General features: G+C 41.1%; 1 protein-coding gene across 7 annotated transcripts in view; it reads right to left on the bottom strand.

The window, feature by feature from the left end:
* Window positions 1–576: 576 nt before the first annotated feature.
* The window catches only part of LOC121459751 (protection of telomeres protein 1-like), a 67,273-nt gene continuing 53,767 nt past the window's right edge, over window positions 577–14,082 (bottom strand). For all 7 annotated transcript variants that reach the window (XM_041669748.1, XM_041669749.1, XM_041669746.1 and 4 more), the window contains 6 exons: window positions 11,323–11,528; window positions 9,521–9,656; window positions 6,977–7,065; window positions 5,289–5,380; window positions 3,018–3,123; window positions 577–1,622 (listed from right to left, as the gene is read on the bottom strand). In XM_041669748.1, coding sequence (XP_041525682.1) covers window positions 1,510–1,622; window positions 3,018–3,123; window positions 5,289–5,380; window positions 6,977–7,065; window positions 9,521–9,656; window positions 11,323–11,528 — 742 coding nt within the window. In that variant the 3' untranslated portion in view covers window positions 577–1,509. The remainder of the gene's footprint in view (window positions 1,623–3,017; window positions 3,124–5,288; window positions 5,381–6,976; window positions 7,066–9,520; window positions 9,657–11,322; window positions 11,529–14,082) is intronic.

The raw sequence follows: 14,082 nt of genomic DNA, 5'->3' as shown, positions 1-14,082 counted from the left end.
AAGTAGGGCTCACAGCACCCTTACCTTGAGGGTCCTGGCTGGGGTGGCTCCTCGTATAGACTCATTACTCCAGCGCAGAGGCACATAGGAATGCATTGAAGTCCGTTTTCCAAGAGGATCCAGCTATCTTATTAGATTATTTAAACATGTGAAGATTTGAGCACAGCACCTGTGATGCAGACAGTTCCAGGAACTGGTCTACAAGCACTATAGCAGAGTTGGATTTCTGTTACTGCGATAAAACATTTATAAAGAGGAAGCACTTAATTTGGTTCATGGTCTCAGAATTTCCAGTCCATGGTACTGGGCCCTGCTCTTTTGGGCCTGTGTCTGATATGATAGTCAGGTAACAGAAAACAGGAAAGGCCCATTTGCCTCATGGCAGGAGGAAAGAGTGAGACAAGATGTAGTCAGGACCAGGGTATGCCACCCACAAACTAACTTCCTCCACAAGTTCCATACCTTAAGTTAGCCACAACCCCTAATGGTGCCATGGTTTTAATTTATGACCACCTGAAGGACAGTCAAGATTCAAACTACAGTAGCCACCTCACCATATTATATCACTGCCAATCATTGAAGCTGTAGAAATACATGTATTTATTTCTTATTATTTTAAGCCACACAGATCTATTATCCCTCTATTTTTAGCAAATACACAAATGCATATGTACACATATGTACAATAGGAATTGACTACTCATGATTTTAAACTTGATAAACACCACTGAGTTAAAAAGCATATCATTCTATTGCAATGTAGGAATATTTTTACACAAGGCTATTAAAAATATAATAGTTTTTCAGCTAAGAAAAATCCTAAATTTAATCACCTCTTATCTGGTATAGGATGGAATATTTACAGAGAGAAGTAGAAATCAAACACATCTGGTTTAAAGTGACAGACTCACCCTAAAATGGGCAACTTAAGCACCAAACAAAACTCTGCCACTCTTCCTTAAGTCCAATACTCTCTTTAGTACATTGTAGCTCACTCAGACAAACATTTGTGCGTGTGAAGGTACAGGAAGACTTCCTTCCCCAGGACTGGCTAAGCACTTCCTCTGTACATAAATAAAGGAAAATGGAATAGGTTGAGAGAAAAGTAGCCACCACTGTTTTATCAATGAATGCAAGAGCTCAAGGATATCTCATCTATACCCACATTACCATCAACTGCTGGTGTAAAACTCAGGACAGAAAATGAAACCCAAGGAGGGGACGGTGGGTGGCAGCATAGAAAGAGGAGTCTCACGGTGGGAGACGGAGCCTCAGGGCCCACCAGTAATAACATAGCACTCCTGAAGGAACAGCAAGAAGAATGGATGTTTGGTCCTGTCTGTAACTGTAGTAGTAACCCTAGGCATGTTGAGCAATAGGTATTGTAGCATATTCACAAGAAATGTCTTTCTGTACAAAAGAACTTAAGCTGTAGTGAAAATCTGAAGGTACTTTGACAAAAGTGTTTTTTTTGACCATAAAACCCCTATACACGGCACCGAAGAGTCACTAGATGATGTCTTCTGCAACCGTGGTGTCGAATATCTGGTAACATATTCGCTGCTGTGTTCCGCTTGTGACGTTGTAGGACTTGATGAGGCACTCGAGCCACGGGTACGCATCTACAGAACAAGAGCACCCGGATTAGCCATTGAACCAAGCATATAATGAGTACTGCCGATTAATTAGAATTTGTCCCAGCCTCAGATGAAAGTGATTTAAGTTTCCAAACACTTGCCGCAGAGGCCGCCAATCATCTCTCCCACGTTTACCCCTCTCCTCGTGCTGACCCTCATGGGCTGCCCCTGGCTTTTCCTTGACTCAAGATCGTATCAGCTTCAGCCTTTATGTGACCTGCCCAGGTGGGAGCAACTTTGGGCCTTGCTGTGATGGCAGCAATGATGTCAACTCCATGTTTGGTGGGCAGTAGGACAGGCTCATTTCTTTCAGCAGAAAGCTCTGGTAGATCCAAAAGGCATCTGGGACAGCACTTGAGCTCACCCAGGATAAAGTGAGGAGCTCCTGTGTATGGCTGGTATCCATTACATTGTACACAGAGAGAGAGAGAGAGAGAGACAGACACACACAGACACACACACAGACACACACACAGAGACAGACACACAGACACACACAGACACACACACAGACACACACAGACACACACAAAGACACACACAGACACACACACAGACACACACACACACAATTTTCCTGTATACGACAAAAGTTACCATGCCCAGAGACTTATTTCTGGAAATCTAAGCATGGTAAGTACAATAGCTAACACAAATTAAAATTGAAAACAAATGATGTATCTGGATTAAACTTTGCCTTAGGGGAGCAAAATTTCCCATCTCTTGGAAATTGATGTTAAAATGCAGAGACCGACTGTGGAGGAAGAAACCTTGCTGAGGAGCAACATCTAACAGTCAGCAACAGAGAAGCAGACAGAAAAGAGACTTCTCACTGAAAACAATTACTAGAAGAATCAAACAGCTTGACATAATTTACGTCTGCAGGTTCCAGCAGAAAGGAATTGCTGGCCACAGAAGCACCTGGTAGCAGCAGCTACAATGGCCACAACTCTCACCTATGCGGAGCCAGTGCACAAGCTGGTGTCATGCAGAACTAACCAAACTTCATAGGCTGTGCACAATGAAAAATGGAAAATTCTGAAGATCACTAATACTACAGAGGAAACACACCGAGTCAAACAGGAGAAATGCAGTTTATTTGAGGGCATTGCATCCATTTGGTATAAAGAAATTTCACTTTAAAGAGTTTCAGTGTCTCTACGCTCTATGGGTAAACTCAGAGTCAAAGACGCTGTGGCCATAACTGCTATGCTTTAAGTGTTTCCAAACATTTTAAACTTCTTTATTTACATTAATTTTACTTCTGCTGTCATCCCATAAAGTTATTGGCCACATTTAGTAATTCCCATGGTTACATAGTTTTCCTCCTTCCACCCACAGCCTACAGATTAGATACACAGTAGGTGATTTACTGCCTACCAATTTTTATTCCTGGAGGACAAATCACATTCATGACCTTTTCCAGATTCCCCTGAAGGCTGTCATCAGTGAGGACTTCGGATGCTGGGATCTGGAAAAATTGCTCCTAAGAATGATGACAAAGGAAATATTCATCATCTGAAAAGCTTTAATGCACAGAATGTCAGTAACTAATTTGCTAAAATGACCTTTTATACACGTATCAGTCTGTTAAGGATGCAGAATTCATAGATTGGAATTGCCTACGCTAAAGCCCAAGCCTCCACTTTAACTGTGAAATAGCCTTGGGACGCATACGGACACACGGTCAAGATCACGCAGCAAGGCTGATGACACTGGCTTACTCAGGAAGTAAATCTAGTGTTAGTGCGAATGACGCAACATTAAGAAAAATTTATTTAATCTCTTCTCCTTCTACATTATGTTTAGGGGAAGGGATTTTTCTTGCCTTGCTAACTGTTCTATTTTGAACACAGACATGGCACACAGCAGCTGCTCAGTTAATATTCATTTAATAAGTGGTTGCATGAACTTTGCAGCCTGGAGGAAAAAAAAAAACACTTAACCTCAACTTGGATTGTTTTCCATTTTTTTATTAAAAAACCAAACCAAACCCCAAATATAAAATAATAAATATATAAATAAATAAACAAATCAAAACAGCAACAGCAAAACTATCTTACTCTAACGAAACATTGGTATTTAGTATGGCATGGCTTGTGGGAGCAGGTGAACTTTCCCTGGAGCTACAGGTCGCTCTGGAAGGGCCTACGAATGCCATTTGAAGTTGGGGAGCTTGGGGTACGCAGGAGGAGAGCAATCAGCCACATGAGCAGTCAGTTATGACAATGTATGTGCTGAAATCACACCAGGGCCTTGGTCACTGGTACTCAACCTGTGGGTCGCTACCTTTGCAGGGGTGGGGTTTGAAATGACCCTTTCACAGGGTTCACAAATCAGACACTACACATCAGATATTTATATTACAATTCAAAACAGAAGCAAAATTAGTTACAAAGTAAAAACAAAATGATTTTATGGTTGGGGTCACCAAAAACTTTAGTTAGCAGGCAGAGAACTACTGGTCTAGTCTGGTCAAGCATAACTAGCTGCCAGTACTCCATGTATACTGTTATATTCAGTGCAGAGAATTAAGTCCATGTATTGAAAAACATCTGGACCTGCAGAGACCCACAGCCAGATACCATGAGGGGGAAAGAGTCTAAACTGGAGGTCCCCATTAAATCCCTCCCCCTCAGAGCTCAGGGAATCCTGCAGAAGAGGAGGAGGTAGAAAGATTCTAAGAGTCAGAGGGGAGGGAGGGCAGCAGCAGAACACGGTCCTTTGAACCAACTATGCAGGCCCAACACGGGTCTCTACCAGGTCCTCTGTGTATATATTATAGCTATTCGTTTCTTTTCATGGGACTCCTGACAGTGAGAACAAGTTTGTCATGACTCTTGTGCCTGTTGTTGGGACTCTAACTCCTGCTGGGTTGCCGTGTCCAACTTCAATATTAAAGTTTTTGATTCATCTTATTATAAATATAAAAAAAAAGAGGATGAGCTTGGGAATTCTGAAGCTAAGGGAGGCCTCAAGGAATTCTCAACTTCAACTACTAATGTCAGAAATGACAGCGGTGTCTGGGGCTCCTCCACATCTCATACAATACTACATGTCTGCTTATCATGCAAGCTCAGTTCCTTTAAAAGGAAAGCACGCGGAGGCCTGCACCGTGCAGCGAGCTCACGATGGACGGCTCCACACCTGCTCTTTGCCGAGCACTGGAATTTCTGAAGGAATGGCTCCTGAGATATGGATTCCTCAACTTCATATTTTAAAATTTTGATCTAATCAAAAGCTATAGATCATACAGTTTTAGATTTATGTGGCTGTATTGCTGTTATATATTCTAAGTTATTCTAAATCCTTTTAAGAACAAAATACAAGCCGGGCGGTGGTGGCGCACGCCTTTAATCCCAGCACTTGGGAGGCAGAGGCAGGTGGATCTCTGTGAGTTCGAGGCCAGCCTGGTCTACAAGAGCTAGTTCCAGGACAGGCTCCAAAACCACAGAGAAACCCTGTCTCGAAAAAAAAAAAAAAAAAAAAAAAGCAAAAACAACAAAAAAAAGAGAACAAAATATAAAGAAACTGAGTTTTAGGGTTCAAAAGGATTCAGTAAGTTATACTGAAGTAAAACTAAGTAGGATAAATATTAAAAATTTGAAATAAAAACTTTAGTTAACTATTTTTACCAGGTCTCTTACTTACAGAATCCTTAAGGTAAGCGTCCAATACTCCTGTTCCATCATCAAAACTGAACATCATGACAAACACATACTGCAGAGGAACAATGCCCAAAACTAGTGAAAAAAAAGAGCACATTATTTCAGGCTGCTAGATTTTTCTATAAGTTAAACCCTAAATACTCTACTCTAGTGAACAGGTGCAGACCATGACTACTCAGGGTATCACAACAAAGAACTGCTTTCTTCTCTAGGATCAATTTGTTAAAACCATGCAACAAAAACCCCCTGGAACATTCCACCATACTTATGCAGTTATAGTTTCATAATATAAGGAACTGTATTCTAATACTTGGTAGAACCATAACAATTAATTATTAATTAGCTAATGAATTAGGGCAATTCATTACATGTTAATTATATGAAAAATGAAATTAAAAGCATAGACTGCTCTAGAAAGCAACACACAATAAGCAACACATAATATTGTTAAAGGCTTATACCCCTTTACACTGAATAGAGTATCCCTTATTACTATTAATTTTTTTCAGAGATGTCATCTGATTGAAAGAATAAACATGCTAGAATCTGGGGTTCTATAATTGCCAGGATGAGAAAGAGTGAATAAAGTGTAGACACTACACATGACAACTTTACTTACAGGCAAACGTCTCTGAAGACACTGCCAGGCGCATGGGATGTTTTATGACCTTCCATCCTCACAGACCATATTATGGCAGGAAGATTAATTAGGGAGGCAGACAGACGAATAAATTGGGGCACAGAAGAAAATTAGTATGGAAATTCTGGCTTAAAAAGGTCTCAATAGTTCCACTGAAGCAACCCAAAGAAGGATGAGACTCAAAACCATGGCGGATGGGAAGCTTGACAGGGGAAGCTCATGCGAAGTAACAGGGTATGAGACAGTTGTACCACAAAACAAAACAGGCCACAAGAAGCACACATAAACATGTTTATAAAATGAAATTTTAGTTTAGGAGAAAAAATCTGGGTGTACACTCTCACAAAAATAGTAATTCTCACTATATTTTGAGTTGCCCAAACTAAATTCACAGCTCTCAATCGCTGTAAAGGGCAAACTCAGAAAAACATTGGCAGAGTGAAGACTGACTGAGGAGACAAAGAAGTCAGGAAAACGGAAAAGCAATAAAGCAGGGAAGACGGCCAGCCTGAAAATGTGGACTCAACAGGGACACAACACTGAGGCCTCCGAAGAGCACTGCCCTTACAGAAGAGGAAAGACATACGTATACAAGAACAGGATCCATCTTAGTAGGCAGACCTGACTTTACTAATAAGGGCTTTCTAAAGCTTATGCCTTATAATGTACCCTGCTCCTGGAAGCTAAAACCAAAGGCTGGGTGATTCGTGTGTGCAGTCGACAGCCTCCTATGTGCTGACTGAAACTAGAAGGTAACAGCCATCCCGACACCTTGTCCATCACTAGGTATGTGCCAGGAGTGTCGCAGGACCCGTATGCCATCAGGGATCACGTGGGAACAAATGGCCCGACACTGAGATATGGTTCCGACTGCGGTGCTTGTGAAGGAACACGAGTATCTTAAATACTTAGTCCTTATTTTAGCACAATTGTTACAAATAGGATTAAGAAAAGTTAAGCTAGTTTTGACATAAGTATTAAGTCAGTGAGATGAAAGAGCATTATAATTTTAGGACAAAAATCCAACTCACCTTCTGCCACAGAAGAAGGAATCCACAGTCTTTTATTAGGAATGGTTCTTAGGTTTTGTATGGGTTTCAAGTTTGAGCACTGTTTACATCTAAAATGAGTAAACGAGTAAGAAGAAATGGGAAGTATTTAAATACAATCAAATTTACTCAAGTATGACATCTTGTTAAGCACGGACAGTTTTAGAACCGGCTATTGAGTAGAAGAGCACCTCACTATCGATGCTCTAATGGTTGCTTTATAAACCAGTTATGACTGATTTACTACACAAAAGCGACAGAAGACAGGGCTGTGGTGGCTCCAATAACGGCCCTCAGGGGCTCCTATGTTTGCGCGTTTCTTTCCCAGCTGGTCAAACTGTGAGGGAAGCTTTAGGAGGTGTGTGTGGCTGAGGTTTCCAAAGGCCCAGTTAACTTTCTTCCTCTCACTTGTGGATATAGCTGTGAGCTCTCGGTCCCTGCCTCAGCACCATGTTTGCCTGTCTGCTGCCCTGCCCGCTGCGATCCCAACCACGGACTAAGACTCTGAAACTGTAGGCAGCACCGTGTTTGCCTGTCTGCTGCCCTGCCCCCGGCTACACCAACCACGGACTAGCACTCTGAAACTGTACGCAGGTCCGGAACTAGAATGCTGTCTTCTATAAGACACCTTGGGCGTGGCGTCTCCTCACACTGTAAGAACAGTGACTGAGACAATGGGCTTCAAAATGAGTAACTTGAAGTTGAGAACCAGGAACTGGACTCTTGGTCCAAATCATTACATAATTTGGCTGTTAATTTTCTTATCTGTTAAAACAAAAAGACATGAGAGAGAAGTTGCAGGAACAATGAATTTATAGCTCTGTGAGCAATATCTAGTGGTCAGTCTTAAAAAAATATAGTAAGAAAAAATTATTCTGAATGAACATTGGGGACAAGTTGGATTTCAGGCAAATTCCTGTTTTTAGTGAGCACAAATTCAAAAGCATCATGTATGATGCCTGCAAGTCAGTTCCTGTCTGGAATACAGAACATCTGAAATAAGACAGTTACTAAAACTGAATGTCATTTGGTACAACTTGTTCTGTTGAAATGGCAGTAATTTGATTTTATTAGGCAAGATGAAATGTGTATGAGATGTAGTAGGAAAATATGCTTACAAAATATATTTGAATAAAAATTAGAACTCAAGAGTATCTGTAATTTATAAATTGGGAAAGAGGATTCATTTAATCATTAAATATATAGATATTTCTTCACTAACAGTAATAATGAAAAGATAATGGAATGAAAAGAAATCACTAATATTAGACAAGTTGATAGGCAAGCTGGTACCTAACTTTTGGTGTCTGGGGTTAGACTTCGGTACTGTGTATGAGGAAGGTTAGAAGAAATGAAGGGAGAGAAAAGAATGAGGGATGATCCTGTCAGAAGCAAAGCCTAGTCCATGGATTTATTCAAGGAACAACAGGAAACAATGTGTTTTGATATTTCAACTAAGTGATATATAACCTTCCAAGACATTTAAAGATATAGACACTGGGTGCTTCAGAGAATTAGGTACAGACATTCATTTATATTTTATTGCTTAAGTTTTTCACCCATTGTGTATGAAAGAAAACCAAGGGCAAAGCCCATTGGTTACTCTGGTTACTCTAAGCGCCACAATCATGCAGCTATGATAATGGCAGAAAGTAATTTTTTAATGAAAATTAAAATTTAGGTTCATTATAACAACAACAACAATATTTAAAAAGAGAATGAAGGGGGTCAAGGTATGAGATAACAAGATCGCTCTAGGTTACAGTTTCAGAGTGACTGTTTCATCACAACTATAGGGCACTTTACTTTGCCGTAGGCTCCATGCTCTCTGCCAGTCTTCAGTGGCAGTAACTCTGCAAAATGCTGTATGCAGTTCTGGAACTTACTCAGTTCGCAACTCTGAAATGTCCCCTTAGCTGATTCCTAAATTCTTGTGTAAGAAACAAGTTTAGTTTGTGTATGAGATACAAAATGTTGTAAGCTTTATATGTTGCACACAGAGTGTTTAGAACTCTATAAACGTACAAGAAAAACTGAGTAAGGGAAGGGCGGTGGTGGCGCACGCCTTTAATCCCAGCACTCGGGAGGCAGAGGCAGGTGGATCTCTGTGAGTTCGAGACCAGCCTGGTCTACAAGAGCTAGTTCCAGGACAGGCTCCAAAACCAGAGAAACGCTGTCTCGAACCCCCCCCCCCCCCCAAAAAAAAAAACAACAACTGAGTAAGGATCCTCTAGAACTCTAATAGGGTTGCATCAACACATCTAGATGTAGCGCCCCACACAGCTGTTTACCCTGACAGACAGGCACTCCCTAGCATGCTAACTATTTCATCACACACCACCAGACTAGAAAGGGAGAGTTTGCTGCCCCTGTACCAGTTGGTATCTCTGGACACAATCACTACTCCTTGGGAACTGTCTCTCAGTAGGAACTGGCACAACAGTATCAGCCACACTGATACTGTGTGGCTGGAGGACAAGCAATGGAGACACAGCTGTAATTCTGATGCTCGAGATGAACACACACCCATAGTGACACACCTTTCCTCGTATGAGGAATGGTGCTGCAAGGTCTAGGAGCTCCAGGTCCTCAGGGCCGGACCTCACAGGGATCACACCGCCAAACATGCTTGACAGTTTAGAAATTTCACAGAGTCGTCCTCCTGTAAAACAATAGAGGAACTCTTCAAAGCCCATGGAATCAGAGCAAGACGCAGGATGTAAGTAACGTAAGTTGTTGGTTTAACTTAGCTGCCCCCAGAACCAAATGTCTCTTTGTAGTCAGAGAATTCAAGAAAACAATAATGTGCATCAGCAGACTCCGTGTGCATTCCATCTCTACATGGTTTATTTTTCTTTACTCCTTTAATCTAAGACTGTCTGTACTCTGTCTCTTTAAAGACTGCTTTATTCTTTAAACTATTTACTTCTTTTTATAACTGTCTATGCTCCTTTCCTTCTCTCTCGCAAGCCTACGTACATTTGAAACACACTGTGACCCGTCCAGAGGTTTATTTTTGTCTGAATCTGTCTTTACTGCATATCTGTAATCATTTTCTGACCAAGAGCTCTTCTTAACATGCTAATGGCGTGGCTACGACTAAAGCTGCCTTGACCTTTGGCTCTGCGTGGTTGGTCTGTTCTCTGCCAGCTCTGCGAGGCACAGTCATGGACCCAGCCCAGGGCTGCAGCGGGGCCATTCACCATTGACCAACTTGTAGCACACTGCTCACAAACCCCCCCGGAAGAGCCAGAGTTTGTGCTACCAGCATGAACCAGAAAGCCACTGTTTAAAGAAGTCTTGCAGTTTTTGCTGCTTATGCTGAGTCAGGAAGCCATCTCTTAGGTGAGCCACACCTCTGTTCACTGCTAGTAAACAGAGCCTATCTGAAAGAAAAACATGGCTACCAAGAAGCTGTGCTCAACTCTGTTCTCTTGTGTCTACAATTCCTTCCCAAGCTCTCTCAGTTTTTATGTGGATGTAGTTGTCCCAAGCTGGTGTCATTTTGTAAACAGAGAGTACTCTTTAGTTTCCAGCCGCCCAGACTCAAATAATCACACAGAAACTATATTTATTACAACACTGTTTGGCCTATAAGCTCAGGTTTCTTATTAACTATTTCTTATATCTTAAATTAACCCATTTCTATCAATCTGTGCATTGGCACGAGGCTGTGGCTTACTGGAAAGGGTATTTATCTCCTTTGACAGCTACACACCATGTCTCCCTGACTCCGTCTACGCTCTCTCTATACCTCTTACAGCCTGGCTATATTCTGCCTTGCTATAGGCCAAAGCAGCTTTATTCACTAACCAATAAAAGCAATACAAATACAGAAGGCCCTCCCACAGCAAAACGTGACACAGCAAAGGAAGTTACAAGCTTAGAAAAAATGTAAACTTTGCATGACAAAGAAAAAATGAACTGTTACGTAAGAATTAGATGGAAAAAGGGAAGGAAACAGCACAATTTCCATCCATGGTTGGCGATTTTCATCCAGTATTATGACCCACAGTGACACCCAGAGGCCAAGATGACAGTTTCACATGATGAGCTGATGAGATTAGACAGGAATCCAGTAATGCAGGCAAATGCAAGTTCAATGCTGCTATGAAAGTGCAATTCAAGTAGATGTGTGCGCTCACGCATCTGAATCTGATACACTGATGTGTGCGCTCACGCATCTGAATCTGATATACTGTCTTGAGAAATTTAAATTAAGAGCACTTTTACTTCATAGGTACAAAGTACCATAAAATATAGTCAACAATAATAGGGGAGAAAATATACAAAAGAATAGTAGAAAAATCAAATCACAAGTATCTTACCTTCTATCAAAATTAGACATTCATCTGAAAGAGGGAGGATGCCATCGTTTTTCACAAAATGGATAGCGACATGACGTCCTCCTTGACCTTTGGTGGTCCAGACCTCTGAGTCATACAGTGATGTACCTTGCAGTTTGCTCTCTGGAGATTTAGTTGCAGCATCCTGAAAAATTTTATCCACATTTTCCTCACATGGAACTTCTTGCCTAAAATGATTGATGACAAATTATTAGCAAAAAAGTAGGTATATTTTTAAAAATTCCAATTGAATAAATGACTCAAAAGCAAATTATTTTAGAGGCTGAAGAGATGGCTCAGAGGTTAAGAACACTTGATATTCCTGCAAAGAACTAAGGTTCATTCCCCGGCACCCATATGGTGACTTCAAACATTTGTAACTCCAGTTCTGAACTTTATTGGCTACCACAACCGTGGGGACCAGCCTCAAGGCTGTACAGGACTCAAAGGGAAAGCCGCAGCATCGGGGAAAACTGAAACTTTTCCATCTGAGGGGTTAGGGAAGAAGACATGCTTTCCTCACGGTTTCTCTTTATATTCTTTGTACTTCTGTATTCTTCCTGTGTTCCGTCTAACACCATCTTTACTCTTGCTATTTCCCTTCTAACTCTCTCATCCCTGGAGTTTTCTTTCTAGCCATCTTACCTCCTTCTTCTGTTCTCCATCTAGCTCTTCTCTTTCCCCCACAGCTTATATACCTAACAAAATCTTTCAGGCAAAGCAGAAGTCACAAATGGCTTACATTTCCTTTCTCAAGCGAATGATGGAAAACAGTCATCCTGACAACTCCCACGCAATATATCTAAGCAATTTGTATCTCGGAGGGCTGCAAATTGCAGTCGTAAAGATGGGTCACTATATTTTCTGTCGTGAGAGGTAATCTTATAAAGCATTTTAAAGGAGTCATAAACCTAAACTAATGAGGAGGCCAAGGAAAATAAGAAAACATACTCACTTATGTCCTTTATAAACATTTGGTTCTCTCGACTCAGAGAGAGGAGCCTAGGACAAGGAGCCTCTTGGGTGACATAAATCCTCCAGTATGGGCTCAAATCAACACTCCCGAGATACCGTACGTCTTAGCTACAGCTTAGTGGGCACTCCCAAGACATTGTGACACCAATAGTGTTTTATATCTCAAAAGTATACTTTCTTTACTGTAACTATTGACTGGAAGTAGAAACTTGTAGCTCTTTCTCAAGGCTATAAAGTCAAATTATTCTCTGTAGCCCTGACCAGCCAGAAATTCTCTTCCTGCCATGTTTCTGAACAAAAGCTGTTTCTGTTTATAGACTTCAGTTTTTGTGCTGTCATCAGCACGATTCCAGGACCCATTTTATACATAAAGTCAGTCAGCTGAACTCAGAGTCTGAACTACGAGTCTCAGAGTTCATACCCATATCAGAAAACGGAGGTCAAAAATCTACAGATAATTAACCAAGCAGACCTAGCAAGGAAAGTGCAAGCAGCAATCAGTTTGCTGTGCACTTTTAACCCTAGCCCAACAAATCAGACGCTCAGCTATCTGTCCTTGTAAACTTTTAAATTGTTTTTCTGGGGATGTATATCTTAAAAACCACTAGCAAGGCATCTGTTCTAAACTAACATCATTTTAAAGTTTTGTTTCTGCTAAATGGTGCATAACAAAATCTGAAAATGCATATTTTGAGTATTAAGATAATTAGAGCCAGCCTGGCTCCTGGGGACCTCACAGGCCCATGTCTCTGTGTTCATTTTCATTCATCACAGCCCTGAATCAGCTAACATTGTCAATGCCAATTAGACAGTACAGCTAAGGAGGAGTTATCTTCTTAAAAATCCACAAATAAAAATGCTCAGTAGACTGAGAGATATTCACGAAATAAACACTACAGTATAGGCAGTGGGGACTCCCCACATCCACCAGGGAAGACAGCAGGAACAGGCAAAGTTACAACAGAAGCAAAGAGATATTGCAGAGTCTGCAGTCTTGTAACCTTCTTAATGAGTTTTCCTCCTGGGGCGCTGACACCTTGAGTTTTAATTGCCATTTGCTGTTCTTGTGACATGGTTACTGGAATCAGGCAATAGATAAGGCACACCCCCCCCCCCCCCACACACACATAAACACACACAGGCAAAACACTCACACAAAATAAATTAATCTACAACAAACTTTAAATACTATTTTATATGCAGATTAAACTAGCTAAGCTTGTTTAAATTAAGGACTTAAGATTTAATGAATTTCATTTAATTTAATTTCGGATTTAATAAGTTTTATTCAATAGGTATTCAACATCGTATGGCTAGATAAATCCATTCCCATAATCACAGAGAGATTGTATTTATAGGGTCTGTAGAGGTCAGAGAACAATCTCCTACTATGGTGGTCACAAGCTTGGCAACAGGCATCTCCACCTACTGCCCAGTGTAGCGCCCAAGGTGACCTGTAGTTATTCCCGGGCCCAATTAGTTGTTGAACAAGTTTTTACCCCAGTTAATCTCATTGTCACGGGGGACCTACTTTAAAAAGTTATTAGCTTCATTGTTTTTACTAACTGGTAATTCACACCAGTGTGATAAACTTCCGTGTGGTAAACACGGCCTGGTGTGGAACCAGTTGGGCATCAGTGTGTCTTTAGGTTCTCTCTTACACTTTCTAACGCGCTTTGTCTAGAAGGACATCATAGCATAGCTTTATTCTGGAAAAGCTCTCAGTTACAGGGCATCTGCCCGAACACCACCATGCTCCCCATCAGA

The sequence above is a fragment of the Microtus oregoni genome, unplaced genomic scaffold (genome assembly GCF_018167655.1).
Source record: "Microtus oregoni isolate MIOR12 unplaced genomic scaffold, Mior012 000019F_ref0000042, whole genome shotgun sequence".
Lineage (NCBI taxonomy): Eukaryota > Metazoa > Chordata > Mammalia > Rodentia > Cricetidae > Microtus > Microtus oregoni.
Note: the sequence above shows the minus strand (reverse complement) of the source record. Positions and strands in the feature narration are given on the sequence as shown.